Source organism: Salvelinus alpinus, chromosome 21 (assembly GCF_045679555.1).
Source record: "Salvelinus alpinus chromosome 21, SLU_Salpinus.1, whole genome shotgun sequence".
Lineage (NCBI taxonomy): Eukaryota > Metazoa > Chordata > Actinopteri > Salmoniformes > Salmonidae > Salvelinus > Salvelinus alpinus.
The window spans coordinates 29,326,804-29,342,657 of NC_092106.1; the positions used below are offsets into that span (position 1 = coordinate 29,326,804).

At 42.3% G+C, this 15,854-nt stretch overlaps 1 protein-coding gene across 1 annotated transcript in view; it reads right to left on the minus strand.

The window, feature by feature from the left end:
* LOC139548196 (serine/threonine-protein kinase NLK-like) overlaps positions 1–9,710 on the minus strand; it is a 168,632-nt gene extending 158,922 nt beyond the window's left edge. The window contains exon 1 of the mRNA XM_071357700.1: positions 8,092–9,710. Within this exon, the coding sequence (XP_071213801.1) occupies positions 8,092–8,540 (449 nt within the window). The 5' untranslated portion in view covers positions 8,541–9,710. The remainder of the gene's footprint in view (positions 1–8,091) is intronic.
* Positions 9,711–15,854: the final 6,144 nt, after the last annotated feature.

Here is a 15,854-nt window from a genome sequence, read left to right on the forward strand (position 1 = left end):
ACAAAATGTCTCATAAGTTACCTGTAAGCTTTGTCCAAACATTTCAAAGTACTTTCCAAATACAACTTTAGGTATTTTTTTACGTAAATAATAAATAAAATTTAAGACGGGACATACTGTGTTCAATCACGGAGGAAAACAAAGTGGAGAGTGCTTTTCAGGTCACGCGCCTCTATCAAAGAGTACACTTCCCTCTACTCTCGTTCTGAACAGTGCTACTTCTTCATTTCTCAAAGGAAAAACCTCAACCAATTTCTAAGGACTGTTGACATCCAGTGGAAGCGATAGGAACTGCAAGAAAGTTGCTTGGGAAATCTGGATTCCCAATGAAAACCCATTGAAAAGAGTGACCTCAACAAAAAAAACATCTGAATGGTTTGTCCTCGGGGTTTCGCCTGCCAAATAAGTTCTGTTATACTCACAAACATGATTCAAACAGTTTTAGAAACTTCAGAGTGTTTTCTATCCAACTCTACTAATAATATGCATATATTAGCTTCTGGGCCTGAGTAGCAGGCAGTTTACTTTGGACACGCTTTTCATCCGGACATCAAAATACCGCCCCCTATCCCAAAGAACCAGGTAACCAGGTAGGCTAGTTGAGAACAAGTTCTCATTTACAACTGCGACCTGGCCAAGATAAAGCAAAGCAGTGCGACACAAACAACAACAGAGTTACACATGGAATAAACAAACATAAAGTCAATAATACAATAGAGAAAGTCTATATATATGCTCCAGTTTCAACTGTTCTGACTGCGGCTATGGAACCCTGACCTGTTCACCGGACGTGCTACCTGTCCCAGACCTGCTGTTTTCAACTCTCTAGAGACAGCAGGAGCGGTAGAGACAACTCTCAATGATCGGCTATGAAAAGCCAACTGACATTTACTCCCGAGGTGCTGACCTGTTGCACCCTCGACAACTACTGTGATTATTATTATTTGACCATGCTGGTCATTTATGAACATTTGAACATCTTGGCCATGTTCTGTTATAATCTCCACCCGGCACAGCCAGAAGAGGACTGGCCACCCCTCATAGCCTGGTTCCTCTCTAGGTTTCTTCCTAGGTTTTGGCCTTTCTAGGGAGTTTTTCTTAGCCACCGTGCTTCTACACCTGCATTGCTTGCTGTTTGGGGTTTTAGGCTGGGTTTCTGTACAGCACTTTGTGACATCAGCTGATCTAAGAAGGGCTATATAAATCAATTTGATTTGATATATACAGTGTGTGCAAATGAGGTAGGATAAGGGGGGTGAGGCAATAAATAGGCCATAGTGGCGAAATTATAACAGTATGATAAATTAAACACTGGGGTGATAGATGTGCAGAAGATGAGTGTGCAAGTAGCAATACTGGGCTGCAAAGGAGCAAAATAAATCAAATAAATAACAATACGGTGATTAGATAGTTGGATGGGCTATTTACAGATGGGCTCTGTACAGGTGCAGTGATCTGTGAGCTGCTCTGACAACTGGTGCTTAAAGCTAGTGAGGGAGATATGAGTCTCCAGCTTCAGTGATTTTTGCAGTTCGTTGCAGCCATTGGCAGCAGAGAACTGGAAGGAAAGGCGGCCGAAGGAGGAATTGGCTTTGGGGGTGACCAGTGAAATATACCTGCTGGAGTACGTGCTGCGAATAATCTACATGAATAATCTAACTAAGAGTATCAATGGATAAACACTCAATGCAAGACAAAATATCCTTTTTGGCCATAGGAAGAGATTAGCTACACTGCCATGTGCTGCTAGTTTTAGAGCCCAGCAATAAAACGACCCAGTACATTCCTAACATAAGCAGCACCTCCTGCACAAAATATGAAGACAGACATGTTCTACAAGCTCTACTGTCCTTCGTTTACAGTCACAAAAACATAATTTTATTCAAAATGTTACAGTTTACCAATGTCTAATGCTTCTTGCAACTGTGTTAGTTACAGAAGCAAATTGTTTGGTTTTGTAACCGCTTTGATAACAACAAATACCTGTTGGACTTTAGAGTAAAGTTTGGTCGAGAAGTGGAGAGAGAGATCAGCTGGGTCCAGTACACTCCTGGAGCTGACAGACAGACAGATGTAATCAGAGTGGAGCCAGCTTCTCAACAGGTGTTGTTTTTATAGACTCCTATCCTAATCTCCTTTTGTACACTGATCTGAAAACACAGGATGGGTGAAAGAAAGGTGGTTGATAACTACTGGGATTTTTATTTCGAAGGGATCAATTCATTTTTTTTTTTTTATAAAATGTTTGCCCTTTCCTAGAGTCATTCATTTCTAAATAAAGATTTGACTGATTATCTTTGTGAACCCCCACTTTACAATAACAACCTCTCCCTCGCCCACCACAAGTAATCATTCCCAACCATTATGGAACTAAGATTCTTCGGTCAAAAGTCCGGTCGCAACATGCATGAGTCATCACATGAATAATCTAACTAAAATAATCAATGGATAAACACTTAATGCAAGACAAAATATCCTCTTTGCCCATAGGATGAGATTAGCTACACTGCCATGTGCTGCTAGTTTTAGAGCCCTTGGCTTAAGCGTACAGATAGCCAAAGGAATTCAAATTTAACCTGAGAAGCCGAATTCCATCTGGGCTGTACCCAGTTGAGCACATGACACAAGCTCTCTATGCCAGGGCAAAGCCAATTTACTCCACATTTCAAGGCTGCATGCATCACTGCACGCATCACTGAGCACTTCGATGCATTTACTGCACTGGAGTGCACTCCAAGAGAGACGGTCCACTGATAACTAATAGCCCCCCACTGCAGGTTTCCTGCCCCGTATTTTGGCTCTGGTTTGGAACGGATAGCTATGCAGTTACTTATTTAACTAACTTTAACTAACTTTAACTAACTCAACAACATGAGTCAGACTTCTAACTTAGATGGTGTTGAAGGGAGCCACTACTGCTTCGGGATATCCCTGATCATGTGCTTGCCAGGCCAGCACTGGTGTTGTTCTGCTCACATACAGCCTATATAATCAGTTTATATAGATTTTTAGAACAAATAAACCATAAATAAACACTACCATTCCTTGAACACCTGGTCGGAAAACTGTCATAGTCCAATGATTCATTAATAATTGGAATTTCACCAACAGAAAATCCTTACATTGCTGACGTTTGCCTGGTCAGACTAAACCTCCACCAAGCTTTGTAAACACCCTCCTCATTATGAAGCTGTATTTTCAAGATTAATATTTAGTACTGAAAGATATTAAAAACACATTGGACTGAGTCTGAGTGCAACTTTGTTATTAAAATGAGATGCCTAGAGTGCTCAGCTGGATGGGTCTCTGGGAGGGAGGGGCAAGCTCCTGAAAACCTCTGTGCCTTTAGCGAGTACAGCACTATAAATATCCAGCAGTGGTGCAGATTAAAATCAGACAATGAGCAACAGAAAGTGATTTTGAGGAAAGGTCAGGCTAAGATTACAGAGGCGGTCATAGCGCGGTGGGTCTGGTGTTGCTGGGGATGCACGGAACAGGGGGAGCAGGAAAGAGGAGGGGGAAGACGGTGACCCTGACCAATGGTGTGCGCAGGAAAGACTACAACAAGCAGAATTCATCACCCTCCAACTCCAAACATAAGCCCAGCTAGAGATACTGTATATGCCCAGCCCCAAAATAACCCTTTATCCCTTAATTGTTTTCAGATCTGATGGAAACTGATGGGAGTAAGCAATAGGGTGGAAGGTTCTCTAATGCCACTGGAAGACTAGGTGGGGCCAACAACATATTACTTAAATACAGTTGAAGTCGGAAGTTTACATACACTTAGGTTGGAGTCATGAAAACTTGTTTTTCAACCACTCCACACATTTCTTGTTAACAAACTAGAGTTTTGGCAAGTCGGTTAGGACATCTACTTTGCGCATAACACAAGTAGTTTTTCCAACAATTGTTTACAAACAAATGATTTAACTTATAATTCACTGTATCACAATTCCAGTGGGTCAGAAGTTTACATACACTAAGTTGACAGTGCCTTTAAACAACTTGTAAAATTCCCCAAAATTATGTCATGGCTTTAGAAGCTTCTGATAGACTAACTGACATAATTTGAGTCAATTGGAGGTGTACCTGTGGATGTATTTCAAGGCCTACCTTCAAACTCTGTGCCTCTTTTCTTTTGATTTTCCTATGATGTCAAGCAATCAGCCAGGACCTCAGAAAATAAATTGTAGACCTCCACAAGTCTGGTTCATCCTTGGGAGCAATTTCCAAACGCCTGAAGGTACCACGTTCATCTGTACAAACAATAGTACCCAAGTATAAACACCATGGGACAACGCAGCCGTCATACCGCTCAGGCAGGAGACACGTTCTGTCTCCTAGAGATTAATGTACTTGTGTGAAAAGTGCAAATCAATCCCAGAACAACAGCAAAGGACCTTGTGAAGATGCTGGAGGAAACAGGTACAAAAGTATCTATATCCACAGTAAAACGAGTCCTATATCGACATAACCTGAAAGGCCGCTCAGCAAGGAAGAAGCCACTGCTCCAAAACTGCCATAAAAAAGTAATTGCAACTGCACATAGGGACGAAGATTGTACCTTTTGGAGAAATGTCCTCTGGTCTGATGAAACAAAAATAGAACTGTTTGGCCATAATGACCCTCATTATGTTTGGAGGAGAAAGGGGGAGACATGCAAGCCGAAGAACACCATCCCAACCGTGAAGCACGGGGGCGGCAGCATCATGTTGTGGGAGTACTTTGCTGCAGGAGGGGCTGGTGCACTTCACAAAATAGATGTCATCACGAGGAAGAAAAATGATGTGTATATATTGAAGCAACATCTCAAGACATCAGTCAGGAAGTTAAAGCTTGGTCGCAAATGGGTCTTCTTAATAGACAATGACCCCAAGCATACTTCCAAAGTTGTGGCAAAATGGCTTAAGGACAACAAAGTCAAGGTATCGGAGTTGCCATCACAAAGCCCTGACCTCAATCCCATAGAAAATTTGTGGGCAGAACTGAAAAAGCGTGTGCGAGAAAGGAGGCCTACAAACCTGACTCAGTTACACCAGCTCTGTCAGGAGGAATGGGCCAAAATTCACCCAACTTATTGTGGGAAGCTTGTGGAAGGCTACCCGAAACGTTTGACCCAAGTTAAACAATTTAAAGGCAATGCTAACAAATACTAATTGAGTGTATGTAAACATCTGACCCACTGGAATGTGATGAAAGAAATAAAAGCTGAAATAAATCACTCTCTCTACTATTACTCTGACATTTCACATTCTTAAAATAATGTGGTGATCCTAACTGACCTAAGACAGGTCATTTTTACAAGGATTAAATGTCAGGAATTGTGAAAAACTGAGTTTAAATGTATTTGGCTAAGGTGTATGTAAACTTCCGACTTCAACTGTACCTATAGGGTGATTCCATGGCAGCGGAAAATATTTTTGGTCTCAGATTGTTCTGGCAATTCTCACAAAGAAACTTAATTGGGAGGAAGCATGTTTGAAATGCTTTTTACATTTGTATCACAAATTATTTTTGAGAAAATCCTGATGAAAGTGGCCATTTTAGGCCCTTTTTAGACCTATACACTGAGTGTACAAAACATTATGAACACCTGTTCTTTCCATGACATAGACTGACCAGGTGAATCTAGTTAAAAGCTATGATCCCTTACTGATGTCACTTGTTAAATCCACTTCAATCAGTGTAGATGAAGGGGAGGAGACAGGTTAAAGGATTTTTAATCCTTGAGACATGGATTGCGTATGTGTGCCATTGAAAGGGTGAATGGGCAAGACAGAAGATTTAAGTGCCTTTGAGCGGAGTATGGTAGTAGAAGCCAGGAGCACCAGTTTGAGTGTGTCAAGAACTAGAACACTGCTGGGTTTTTCCACACTCTACAGTTTCCTGTGTGTATCAAAAATGGTCCACCAGCCAAAGGACATCCAGCCAACTTGACACAACTGTGCGAAGCATTGGAGTCAACATGGGCCAGCATGTCACGCCCTGACCAAAAGAGAGCCTTTTCTATTCTCTATTTTGGTTAGGTCGGGGTGTGACTAGGGGGGGGGTGTTCCTATCTAGGTGTTTTTGTTTTCTATGTTGGCCTGGTATGGTTCCCAATCAGAGGCAGCTGTTTATCGTTGTCTCTGATTGGGGATCATATTTAGGCAGCCTTTTCCCACTGGGTTTTTGTTGGGATCTTGTTTTTGTGTAGTGCCTGTGAGCACTGCATTTGCTTCACGTTTCGTTACTCTTTATTGTTTTTTCTGAGTTTCATTTAAATAAACATGTGGAACTCTACGCACTTGGTCCATTCATTCCAACGATCGTGACACAGCATCCCTGTGGAATGCTTTCAACACCATGTAGAGTACTTGTCCTGATGAATTGAGGCTGTTTTGAGGGCAAACTCAATATTAGGAAGGTGTTTTGTACACTCAGTGTACATGCCTCCTGTAAGACCTTATGATCTGTGTACCATACATGATACAGACAACATCTTGGTATCTTTATAATCCTTATAGTGTGCGCTAACATAATGGAGTATGTCTAGATTCTGAAATACACATTTTCACAGTAATTTATTCAACATTAAAACAATTAATAAGAGTATCTCAAATCTACCCTTTTTGAGTTTGGAACAAAATACTCTTCAAAACACATAATATTTCCAGAGTGGGCTCTGATACTTTTAATGATTTTATAGATAGAAATTGACATTATAGGTCATTAACCAATCACAGCCCTCCTTTAGGATTGAACAGTCAGCAAATCACCAGCAGAGGGAGTTCCCTTTGAATCCATTAACCATTAACTGTGTTGGTGGAGCTCAATGATCAGAACTTCAGAATTAGCAAAGCCCTCTCTGGAAATGTGATGTACTTGTAGAGTATATTGTTACGAACAATATGGCTTAAAATTAACAAAACCTAAAAGGGTTGTTTTGAGATATTCATATTCCTATTTTTAATGTTGAATAAATTACTGTGAAAGTGTGTATTTCAGAATCCAGACATACTCCATATGTTAAAGCACACTATAAGGAGTATAATGACACTAATATGTTGTCTGTATCATGTATGGTTCACGAATCATACGGTCTTACAGGAGGCATGTATAGGTCTAAAAAGGGCCTAAAATTCCCACTTTCATCATGATACAAATGTAAAAAGCATTTCAAACATACTTCCTCCCAATAAAGTTTCTAGGTAAGAATTGCCCGAACACTCAGATACTAAAAAATAATTCAGCTCCCGCTGGCGTGGAATCGCCCTATATGGCCCCTTGAGATGTACAGTAGGAGTAGCTTAGGTATATTAATGGGTTGTTTTTAGAGTGGAGAAAATAAAATGGCAGGTAGAGTTTGACTGAGGTGGTCCATGAGATGACTGATCACTGACAAACAGGACACTTGCTGAGTGATAACAGTGCTACAGTAATACTGTAGTAGTAATTACGATGTTACTGCACTGGTAGCAACATCAAGGCTCATCAGAATCCACATGTGCTCTGTACTTTGAAGAAGTGAAGAACGCAATGTGGTTCTATAGGCCAACTAATGTATTTCTAAAACTAAGGCACTTGAACATGGCCAGGTTGGGAGCCTTGGCCCATTGAAGAGAGCCCAGAAACAGATGAAAGCCTGATTGCAAGTCTTAAAAACATCTTATGGTTAAATATGTGGATGTTACCCTCAGGACAGGTCCCTGGAGCAGAGCTATGGATCAAAAGCCATTTACCGCCCCACCTTCACACTCACATTTTTTTCCACCTCAACCTTAGAAATTGGATATGCTTCATAAGCTACTAAACAGTACATAAACATGCCTACATTTTGAGGATTGGGGGATATAGGGGAGGTGAGTTCAGTCTCACTTATGAAGATTTTTGGCCTGTGATTCCATCTAATGGGAACCAAAATGTTGAATAACTAACTGTTACTGACATAATCACAACATAGGCCTACATATTGATTCATACATAACTTTGCAGCCTACTACAACACAAGGTCAGGTCACGTGCACACGGCCTCCTTAGAGAGAGCGCATGGCATCACACATTCTTTGCCTCATCCAGTAGTTAGGTAAACATATTTGTAACACTTACCAGACCACCCCAAAAGCTCCATAGCCGATGGGTCTGTCGGGCTCTATGTCCAACTGCGGCTGTAAGTGGTGTGAGTGTTGATGATGGTGGTGGTGAGCTTTGACAGCCGCAGCTTGAACTTGGGCAGGTGCCGCTGCCGCTGCCGGGCCGGGGGCTTGTCCAGGAGCTGGCGAGGGAAAGTATGGTTGTTGCTGGCTCGGGTTCAGCATTACCGCGGCTGCCGCTGCAGCTGTAGAAGCGTGTTGTTGTACAGGGTGGACAGCGGCGGCAGAGCCGGGGTGTTGCAAGTGATGCTGGCCCGGGTGGTGATGGTGGTGGAGATGGGGAGGTGGGAGATGCGGTAGTTGGTGGTGATGGTGCGGGTGATGGGCAGCAACTGCCGAGGCGCCACCGTTGTATGCAGCCATCATTTTTGCGGCATTGGCAGCCGTTGTTCCGCACAAAGCCATTCACTCAATAACAATAAAAAAGAAAGGAAAAGGAGGGATATAGGTGAAAATGCGCCTTTTATTTTACGCGAAAATAATATCCCAGGTGAAGGTAGGCTATAGGATTGGGCAGATGGTGTTTAACTGGTCATTGGTTGTGACCCGATGCATAAAATCAACAAAACCAACTTGAAAAGATTTGAATTAAATAAACATGTCAGCTATAATTCTGAGATCAACCTCACTCTCCCTAAAAGCTTTATAATTACACGGATCTGACCTAGTTCTCGTAATTACATTTTCTTCCGCATGCACCGATAGCAGATAGGCCACTAAACTATTGCAATAATTCAAATGTAAATGAAGTATATTTTGTTAAAATTTTTAAATAAAAAATGCGACAGAAAAGAACCCGCACCCCCCACAATAAATAAATTATCCGCGGCCCTAGGTCTCCCTCATGTTGGAAGTGGCGTTCTCCTCTCCACTGACGAAACTCGGTCAATTTCCCCTTCTTGATATTAAAAGGGAAACCGATATGTATCACATGGGAAATAGCACAGCATTCATCTTTCATTACTCAAGTTTGCCATATTGTCTGGTCCAGCACCGCCGTTGTTCCCACCGCCTGTGCTGCATGCAGTTTGCAGAAGTTATTCGGCTTTAGGTCAAGCTACCGTTGTTTGCTTGATAGCCACTTGTAGTAGGCGTTGCAAGAACAGTATGGGAGACTTCAAATGTTCCGTATATAACAACAATTACAATATTATGTAGCAGTAGACTCGGCTGCAAGAACAAATAGACCCAAGCAAAGCGAGAACGCTACAGAGATGTGATACAATGTTGCCGTTTACGACGTCTTGTAGAAATGGGCTACGGACCGCTGTCCTCCCTCAGATGTCACAATTCCCGCAACCCCAGACTCCAGAAATCCAAATCATGTTGATAAAATGTGCTATATTTATTTCTGGAAACGAGGAAAACAAATTCTTCCGACAGCACAGTCAACTTATTTTCCCCATTGGATCCCGTGTGTTCAGTTTGTTCCGCACACTATCTCCTTACGCAGCACACACATAAATCCATTAAAGGAAAATATGAATAAAAACAAAAAATATCCAAAAGTCCCTTGTATCTAGAAAACAAGCAGCCAGTGTCGACTCCCTCCAGCCGGATGGTGCTGTCAGGACCTAGGAAACAAGCACAGCCAGAGTACCCAACCAGTCAGTGATGGAAGGCTGTGGCTCCAATCACAGGACGAGTTTGACGTTTTTTATGTTTTTTAGCCAATCAGTTGCATCCAGATAGCAACCGAGGATTTACCACAAAAGTCAAGGCCTGTGGACACTTGAAACTACCGCCATTGTGGAGACCTAGACTTGTAGGTCGCAGTGAAATATGAATAGAACAGTTGAACCCGAATGGAGAACAGGAGCTCCAGTTGCTCATAGAAATTACACGAGGAGCGCGACCCAATCATTATCCGCTCAACAAGAACGTTCTCTTTTACGCACAGTGATAGACATTGGATGTAACCAATAACTGCTTACGTCTCTTCATATATCGCAAGGGTTATGAAAATTGCATTCAGTAGCCTAGCCTATATGCTATCTATACACATGCCGAAAAATATTAATTTATTGTATAGCCTACATGTTGTGATTATAGACACTTGGTAACAGTGTTACTCATCAAAATCACGGTCACACAACTTTAGCCAATGCGTTATCGACTGTCTGTTTAGGCTATTAATGATTTATAAACTAACTAGGCAAATAATTAACTTTCTATAAACATCTTATAGGTTGAAAACCCCTTTACACGCCCATCACAAATGGTACCTTAATGCAGTGTTAGTTCTACCATAATCATTCCTAAAAGACAATAGCATAATAACAAATAAAATGTAATTTTTGTTGCCCCTCTCTGAGGTGGTGTAACTATCACATCCCTGCAGAAAGATCCAGGTACATTGCTTTGAGAGATTCTGAACATCATGGTCTGACAGGTGCAGGTGAGCAGCCATAGACACCTGCAGTCCAAGTAAATATGTCAAACATATCTCATTAAATATTGCCACTAATTAGTGTCTGGGGAGTAGGCTACTATAGTCTCTCACTCTGTGTCTGAGGAGTAGGTTTACGATAGTCTCTCTCTGTGTCGGTTTACTATAGTCTCTTTCTCTCTCTGTGTCAGGGGAGTAGGCTTACTATAGTCTCTCTCTGTGTCTGGGGAGTAGGCTTACTATAGGCTCCCTCTCAAGACTGGATAATCCCTCTGACAGAAAAAGACCCCACAAGGATGGTCCACTCAGATTATTAATTAACCTCATTTTATGGACACCGGGAAAATAATCTAAAACCGAGAAAGTAGCAACCCGGAAAGTTAGCAACTGAAGATTTAGGTTTGTTTACGTGGCTAAAGTGTCATTAGGCCTATTGCTAAATGAAGGCCAGGAGTTAAGTATCTCCCACCTCAATACAGGGCCTCTATGTCTGGCTGGGCCCAATTCAAATATACATTCTTCTTCTAAACCTCACCTCACAAAAGTCTGGACAGAACTCAATTGAATTAGAAAAGTATTACATAATCATTGAAAATCTGGCTCCAGCTATATTTTTACTGTGGGGATGTCCTCTGTCCTCTACAGCAGAGCAGAGTGACCCAGCTATGGCGACTCTAATGGGGAGCAATCACCCAATTAGTTTGCAACATGGACAGACAGTGCTGCTGGAGGCACAGGAGAGGAGGGGAGGGGGTCACAGCACAGGAATGCTGGGGGGAATGTGCCTGGCAGAGTGGAGGCTACCATAGTTTGTAATTGGAGCAGAAAACAGATGGTCAGCAGCACGCACATCATGATAAAAATGAAATATTTGGGAAGATGGCGAAAGGAGACACAAATACACCTCATTGTTGACCAGTCCAATAAATGTAAAGAAAAATAAACCTTCAGTTATATTAGTGTTGTCTTGGGGCATGAGGTAATGCTGCTCTCATTTAGACTTACCACACATAGCTCTGCCAAAATGTTACAATTGTGAAAAGTGGTGATGTACTCTACTTTCTAAAAAGGCACTGTACAGATGCTGTATCTTAATTTGATCACTCTGTTGTTGCTGAAGAAATTTGCCTTGTGACTTACATAAATTCTCTCACTTGCTCAAATGCTAAAGCACCAGACAGAATAAATGTCCTACTACTGTAGGTCCTACTACTGCAACATTCAAATGTACAAAAATGTATCTGAAACGTTGTTTTATATAGCTTAATCACACAAGATAGATATTGGCCTCTACTACGACATACAAGTGTATCCGAAATGCATCCGTAGCTTACACCTAAACTATAGCTTTTTGTAGCTTATCAAAATTAATTTCCCATTAGAAATTATCACCTTCTTTTAATACTTTGTTTTACTCCTGCAATGAAACTGGTAAAATTAAGATCCATTAAAAATGTTCACCGAGTCGGCCCGGGGGTTCGAACCAGCAACCTTTCGGTTCCTGGGCCAAAGCTCTTATTAACCGCTAGGCTACCTGCTGATCCCACACGTGTATATCAATAAACAAGATATAACATTATAAAATCCTATATACTACAAAGTAAAAGATGTGCATTGCCATGAAGACTAGTGCCAACATTACCTTCAGAGTTAATGAGGTAGCTACAATGGGAGAGTTTCACTGTTCCCCTGTCTTCTCTCTGTCTCTCTCTGTGGAAGACAGGTCTATTTAAAGCAGCAGGTCATTTCCGTCCGAGTCTGTTTTTAGGAACTCGCTTTCTTAAGAGACTTCACAGGAGAGGAAATTAGATGTAAATCCCGGCCAAATTATAACAATTTCTATCACACTGGAAAATCAGTAGCTCCCGTCGCCCATTTCATTTATCAGCCGAGTCAGTCACGATGCCACATTGAAAGTACATTTTTATGGGAAGTGGGGAAATGGTGGATGATCATTAAGAGCAGGCTGGCTGTATGTGGAAAAGATTTGCTGAGGTGTGACTCCATACAGTATCTGTACGTGGATGAGCTTTGCTGAAGAGTGACTCCATATCTGTATGTGGACTAGCTTTGCTGAAGAGTGACTCCATATCTGTATGTGGACTAGCTTTGCTGAAGTGTGACTCCATATCTGTATGTGGACTAGCTTTGCTGAAGTGTGACTCCATATCTGTATGTGGACAAGGTTTGCTGAAGAGTGACTCCATATCTGCATGTGGACTAGCTTTGCTGAAGTGTGACTCCATATCTGTATGTGGACAAGGTTTGCTGAGGTGTGACTCCATATCTGTATGTGGACTAGCTTTGCTGAGGTGTGACTCCATATCTGTATGTGGACTAGCTTTGCTGAGGTGTGACTCCATATCTGTATGTGGACTAGCTTTGCTGAGGTGTGACTCCATATCTGTATGTGGACTAGCTTTGCTGAGGTGTGACTCCATATCTGTATGTGGACTAGCTTTGCTGAGGTGTGACTCCATATCTGTATGTGGACTAGCTTTGCTGAGGTGTGACTCCATATCTGTATGTGGACTAGCTTTGCTGAGGTGTGACTCCATATCTGTATGTGGACTAGCTTTGCTGAGGTGTGACTCCATATCTGTATGTGGACTAGCTTTGCTGAGGTGTGACTCCATATCTGTATGTGGACTAGCTTTGCTGAGGTGTGACTCCATATCTGTATGTGGACTAGCTTTGCTGAGGTGTGACTCCATATCTGTATGTGGACTAGCTTTGCTGAAGTGTGACTCCATATCTGTATGTGGACAAGGTTTGCTGAGGTGTGACTCCATATCTGTATGTGGACTAGCTTTGCTGAGGTGTGACTCCATATCTGTATGTGGACAAGGTTTGCTGAAGTGTGACTCCATATCTGTATGTGGACTAGCTTTGCTGAGGTGTGACTCCATATCTGTATGTGGACTAGCTTTGCTGAGGTGTGACTCCATATCTGTATGTGGACTAGCTTTGCTGAGGTGTGACTCCATATCTGTATGTGGACTAGCTTTGCTGAAGTGTGACTCCATATCTGTATGTGGACAAGCTTTGCTGACGTCTGTCTCCAGTCCATATCTATACTGCTCTAAACTTCATAATTTAAAGGTTCTCAGAAGAGAAGAGTATATTGGCCGCGAGTTCTGGGAGTTTGGGACATTGATCCATTAATCACTAATGTATTTCAGAGCACTCTCTCCCGATGGGTGGAGTAGTAGCATGAGCACAAGCATTGGCCACTGAATGTTTTATAGTGGGATGGCATGCTATTCTTTTGAGATGCAAAAATTGTGAGGCCACGGTAGATCACGGTAGATAGTTTGAGCTTCCTAGATAAATATGAAAAAAAAACATCCATAATTTGTGCAATGTGCATAAAGTAAAGATTAGTATTTACAATATCAACAGTATCATCAGCTAAGGGACAGTCTTTAAAAAAAAGTTTACTTCCATCCCTTTTTCTCACCAATTGGTAGTTACAGTCTTGTCATATCGCTGCAACTCCCCTACGGACTCGGGAGAGGCGAAGGTCAAGAGCCATGCGTCCTCCGAAACAAGACCCTGCCAAGCCACACTGCTTCTTGACACACTGCTCGCTTAACACGGAAGGCAGCCGCACCAATGTGTCGGAGGAAACACCATCCAGCTGGCGACCGGTCAAACCCTCCTCTAACCCGGACAATTGTGCACTGCCTCATGGGTCTCCCGGTTATGGCTGGCTGTGACACAGCCTGGGGTTGAACCTGGGTCTGTAGTGACGCCTCAAGCACTGCGAAGCAGTGCCTTAGACCTCTGCACCACTCGGGAGGCTTAAAGGGACAGTCTTAACAATAATTTGTGTGAGTGTTGAATTCAGAGAGAATTCACATTTTGTAATTTTGTATGCATTTAAAAGATACGGGTGAATGAAAATGTTTTAAAACAGACTCCTGTGAGGAAAAGAAGGATAGAATTTCTTGCAAAATTAAACTTCAAAGGATTTACATATAAAATGCAGATTATGGGCATGAATGGTTTGCATAATATCACCAAACTCATTTGACTAACAAATCACCCACATACATTATTTTATATTGACATCAACAAGCACACACACACACACACACACACACACACACACACACACACACACACACACACACACACACACACACACACACACACACACACACACACACACACACACACACACACACACACACAGTGTGAGTTAATTTTCTCAGACTTATGCAAAATATTTTATTTGTGGATATAGTAATAACTAACATAACAACATTGAGAGCATACTAAAACATCGGTCTTTAGTAGTTATCATAAAAATGGGATGTGCAAGTTGGATAGCCTACATTGATATGATATGATATGATTGATATGCTCCCACTTACTCAAGGACATGCTCACACAATATAAACCAACATGCTCGCTTTAATCACCAGACTTTGACCTAAGTCATCCCGAGAATATCTAAAAGCACAGCTGAAGGCAGGGCCTTTTCCTGTGCAGAGCCCCTTCATCATTGAACAGCTTGCCAGTCCATTCCCTGGTTTCAGACTGTCTCCATTTTTAAATCCAGATAAATCATGTTGAGCTATGGGTAGTTTATAGGTTCATCTCCCAATTTCTTGTCACCCTATAACCACAGATTGAACAATGAGACAGATATTTCACCGAATGTATAAATGTAACACATTCGCTTGGTGTTTCCAAGGAGGAAGCCCAGTGGCCGGGAGCGGGAGAAGATGGAACGAGTGTCACGAATCCCGCCGAGGATGGTGCCTCTTCCTGTTCGGGCGGCGCTCGGCGGTCGTCGTCACCAGCCTACTAGCTGCCATCGATTCTATTATTTTTGTTTATGTTAGTTTGGGCTGATTGGGTGCACCTGTTTTGAGTTTAGTTTTGTGGGTAGGCTATTTAAGGGCAGTAAGCCCGCTGGCTTTTGTGCGGACTTGTTTTCTGTTATTTGGTGTTGGATTGTATTGTTGGATTTATAATTTTTTCTGGACAGTTTAGTCCTGTGTTTTGGACTCGTATTTTCATGCGCCCGTGTGTTTAGGGCATGATAATTTTCCCTTGTCTACTGGAAAATAAATCCACGTTCTTGAATCCCTGCTCTCTGCGCTTGACTCCTCCACCCAGTACTCCTAGCAGCTCTGACAGAAGCCCGCACCAACTCTATGGAGTCAGCAGAAGCAGCGACCACCCCTCTCCCAACTATGGAGGAGCGCGTCCATCATCATATAGCTGTCCTTCATCGTATCGGGTCAGCGATGGACCAGATGATGGAGAGGATGGAACGATGGGAGAGGAGTGGTCTCCCGACGCCCCCTTCAGCTCCC